The sequence below is a fragment of the Panthera pardus genome, unplaced genomic scaffold (assembly GCF_024362965.1).
Source record: "Panthera pardus isolate Hobbes unplaced genomic scaffold, ASM2436296v1 HiC_scaffold_20, whole genome shotgun sequence".
NCBI classification, from domain to species: Eukaryota; Metazoa; Chordata; class Mammalia; order Carnivora; family Felidae; genus Panthera; species Panthera pardus.
Window position 1 is genome coordinate 18559862 of NW_026526766.1, and position 4494 is coordinate 18564355.

The 4494-nt window shown below is 62.0% G+C and overlaps 1 protein-coding gene across 1 annotated transcript; it reads left to right on the top strand.

Annotated features, from left to right (window-relative positions):
• The first annotated feature begins 350 nt into the window (after positions 1–350).
• On the top strand, positions 351–1658 carry FOXB2 (forkhead box B2). Its single transcript, XM_019463800.2, has one exon. It carries the CDS (start codon positions 366–368, stop codon positions 1656–1658), a length of 1293 nt encoding a protein of 430 aa, XP_019319345.2. The 5' UTR covers positions 351–365.
• Positions 1659–4494: the final 2836 nt, after the last annotated feature.

Sequence of the window (4494 nt, forward strand, 5' to 3'; positions counted from 1 at the left end):
CCCACGCCTCCGCCGCCGGCTCCAGCGCTCGGCCTCTGACCACCTGGGGGGAGGCGCCGAGAGAGTGTGGCCGGGGAGCTGGCGCGCCCCGCCCGCCACTCTGCGCGCGGGTCGGCCACCGTCCGGCCAGAAGTTGGCGAGCGGCGGAGGGCTGAGCGGGCCCAGGAGGGCAGGCGCGGAGCCCTCCAAGCAGCCGGCAGAAGGCAGGAGAGAGACGGCGAGAGGGTCTGGGGGCAGAGAGGGCGGGGTGGCGAGGCTGGGCGGGCCGAGCGGGGGTTAGTGGAGACCGCCAGGCCCCCGCTACCGGGTGCGGAGCCACACTGCCGTCCAGCGGGGGCCGGAGGGCGGTAGAGGCGCCGGGGGCGATGCCGCGGCCGGGGAAGAGCTCGTACAGCGACCAAAAGCCGCCCTACTCGTACATCTCGCTGACCGCCATGGCCATCCAGCACTCCGCCGAGAAGATGCTGCCGCTGAGCGACATCTACAAGTTCATCATGGAGCGCTTCCCCTACTACCGCGAGCACACGCAGCGTTGGCAGAACAGCCTGCGCCACAACCTCTCCTTCAACGACTGCTTCATCAAGATCCCGCGGCGGCCGGACCAGCCCGGCAAGGGCAGCTTCTGGGCGCTGCATCCCGACTGCGGCGACATGTTCGAGAACGGCAGCTTCCTGCGGCGCCGAAAGCGCTTCAAGGTGCTGCGCGCCGAACACACTCACCTGCACGCGGGAAGCACCAAGGGCGCGCCGGGCGCCGGGCCCGGAGGGCACCTTCACCCGCACCACCCGCACCACCACCACCACCACCACCACCACCACCACGCGGCCGCGCACCACCACCATCACCACCACCCGCCCCAGCCGCCGCCCCCGCCGCCGCCGCACATGGTGCATTACTTCCATCAGCAGCCGCCTCCAGCCCCGCAGCCGCCGCCGCACCTCTCGTCGCAGCCCGCGCAGCAGCCGCCCCAGCAGTCGCAGCCCCAGCCGCCGTCCCACCCGGGCAAGATGCAGGAGGCGGCGGCGGTGGCGGCGGCCGCGGCGGCCGCGGCGGCCGCGGCGGTGGGGAGCGTGGGGCGCCTGTCGCAGTTCCCGCCCTACGGGTTGGGCTCCGCCGCCGCGGCCGCCGCGGCCGCGGCCGCGTCCACGTCGGGCTTCAAGCACCCGTTCGCCATCGAGAACATCATCAGCCGGGACTACAAGGGCGTGCTGCAGGCCGGCGGGCTGCCCTTGGCGTCGGTCATGCACCACCTGGGGTACCCCGTGCCAGGTCAGCTCGGCAACGTCGTCAGCTCCGTGTGGCCGCACGTGGGCGTCATGGATTCGGTGGCCGCGGCCGCCGCCGCCGCCGCCGCCGCGGGGGTCCCCGTGGGCCCGGAGTACGGGGCCTTCGGGGTGCCGGTCAAGGCCCTGTGCCATTCGGCAAGCCAGAGCCTGCCTGCCGTGCCGGTGCCCATCAAGCCCACCCCCTCGCTGCCGCCGGTGGCCGCGCTGCCTCCGACGCTCACTGTCCCCGCGGCCGCGCAGCAGCCGCCGGCGCCGTCCACCGTGTGCCCCGCGGCTGCGGCCTCTCCCGCCGCCTCCCTGCTGGAGCCCACCGCCCCGAGTGCGGCAGAGAGCAAGGGCAGCTCCCTGCACTCGGTGCTGGTGCACTCCTAGGGGACCGGGCGGGCGGGGGAGGCGAAAGCGTGCAGGGACTCCTGGTCCTGGGCTGCCCGGGAGGGAGAGGGCGCCCTGAGGCTGGGCAGAGCTGGCGAGCCTGAGCCTTTGAGGCAAAGGAAGGTCTTTGAACGGACAAACCCGAAAGTGGATTCTCCAGTGGTTGAATAAATATAACACTTATGGTGTCTGTGTTTATACTATGTTGTACAATCAGATTAATGAAAGCCAATTTTCAGGTAAGAGTTTTCTATTGTGATTAATATTGGAAGTTAATAAGTTATGGGGGGAGGGAGCGAAGGAATTTGGGGAAGCTTCAGTCGCTGGCAAATTGGAAATGGATTTAGACCCCTATTCCTGGGAGAAGCTGGTGGAGTTCAACCTCCCCGGGAGAAATCCAACAGAGAATGACGCTTAATACAGACCTCAGCCACCAAGTTTCTCACCCCGGGCAGCGGCCTTTCCTGAGCATCCAAGACAAAACTGCTATTCACTAAGGAAATCTCGTTTTATTTAAGGATAAGAGAGACCGTTTTCATATCGTTATTTTCCTGGTCAGTTAAATGGACGAGGACACAGTGTCATGACTTAAGTCGCTTTGGGGAGGCAGCGGGAACTCCACGAAGGATCTTGGGAAACAGTTCAGTTTCTTGGCTCTGACCCGGGGTCGAGAAGGATAGAAGGAATGGCTAAAGCAATTAGTTTGCACAAAACAGAATGGCAGCGGCTTAAAGAGCAAAGCCCCAGATTCCAAAAGTAAAGTTCGGGGAAACACAACCAAAGAGAGACAATGAAGGCGGCTTTCTACCTGCAATTCGTTTGTGTATCAATCGGACGAGGCCGATTAGGAGCCCCAAAATAATGTTAATTCCCACGATCCGTTCCCTTTGGGATTTTAAAGAAAAAACATCACTTGCACCGAGGGATTTTGTTCCTCTAAACATGAATGCAAGAATGCCCCATCACCCGACACAGTTGCTCTTAACGCTTCCAGGAGCGTCTCCCGGCGGTTTCCTTCCAGCCTCCGGACGGACGCTAGAGGATGACCCCGTCCCTTTTGCGCTCTGCGATTTGGTATTCTGCGTGCTGATGGGGCGCGTCCGTCTTTTAGGCGAAATTCTTCAGTTTCAGTTCGCGAATGGAAAAGAAACTTGCCGCGCTGTCGTCCCTTCCCCCCTTTTTGAGCCCCAGGAATAGCACTTTACTCGCAACAAACTTTTGGGAACGAAGGGGGGCGGGTAGGGAAGAGGCAGCTGCCCTTGACCTCCGAGTCACCTTTGGCTTGCGTCCGCGCCGCGTTCGGGTTGTGACTTTGTGACAAGTTCCTGTCTGCCAGTGTTGTACGCGGTGTTTTCCATTAAAGCTTCTCTCTGGATCTGCCGCTGCGGGTGTGAAGGTGTTTTCGCTTCTCAAGAGAGGAGGCGGCAGTCTGAGTGTCCCCTGGGCGGTCAGGGGGCTTTACACACCCTCCCCCCTTCCCTTTATTTCTTAACTTCAAAGCTTCATAGGAGTGAGTTCACGGAGAGCCGCCAGCAAGGACAGGTTTCCTCCACTGCTCCATTTATCCGCTGGCGCAATTACCTCCTATTCGACCCATCCTGATCCTGGTTTCCGGAGCTCTAGCCCACCTCAGTGCTGGAGACCCGATTAGCAAAAACTTGCAACAGTGAATCGTTCGTTCCCTCTTGAGGTTCGTATCGATACACCGTCACCACCGCCCGACAGCCTTTCCCTTTTCTGAGGGCCTCTCCGAGGGCGGGCCACGGCCTGGGACTCCGTACCCTTGGGTAGGCGCCCTTAAGTCTGGGGGGCCGACCCGGGGCTGGGAAGTCGGGTCACTGCCACTGCCACCGCGGCCCACATTAACGAGGAGCGCGGGCCCAGCCACCGCGGCCTGGGAGACCTGTTGCGCACCTGCTCCGGGCCGCGTCCTCCGCGAGAGGGGCCGCGGAGGCGACCGCAGCCTGGAGCCCGGAGCTGCCCAGCGCCAGGCCCGCGAGAGCCTGAGGCCCCGCAGTCCTCCAACCCCCAGAGGGAACTTCCGGGCGGGAGCGGCCGCGGAGCTGCGCGGGGAGCTGGCCAGGCGGCCGGGCCGGGTGAGGGCGACCCATCTGGGGCCGGGAAAGCCGCCGCAGGTTCTCTGCTCTCCAGCCTCGAACAGGGCTCCATCTTGAACCGACTTCCCTCTGCCCAGCCAGGCCCAACGGAAGCGTCCTCTAACCTTTCATCAGAAAAAGGGCCAACAAGACCTGCACAAAGTAATGACACCGGAGCCGGGGAGCGGGCGCGGGGGGTGGGGGGGGGGGGTGGCTACATCTTCAGATAAGTATTTCCACACATCCCTTATGTATAACTTGCATCGATCGAAGCGTGCAGCTAGTTTTGGTCTGGGAAGCAGGTTTAGGTCACTGCCTCCTTGAGGGCTGAAACAATTCCAGTGTATCCCCTATCCTTTCAACTTGAGACTCTGGAAGGTTCTCTGCAGTTTTCCTCTACACTAGTCTGCTGCTGTTGAAAGAAAAGAAGAGGAGACACTGACATGGGGGTCACAGATTTGGAAAGGCTTGGGAGTCTGGCTTCTTTGTTCTCCTCTGGGTGAGTTGGTGCCTAGACATCCTGGGTTTGGACCCCCTGGTTTAGATGAGTCAGTTGGCTCCAAGAAGGGGGACACTAGATCCCAAGGGTTTGTTCAAAAGAATACCGCTTCTTTCTTGTCCACCCGCCCCAAAAGTGTGCTTTTTATCGGAGCCCAGGAAAGGGCACTTCCAGGAAAGGACTGTGGCCCAAAGTGTCCTTTAGCACCCAGAGAGCTGGCTAAGTGACAGTACCTCCTGAG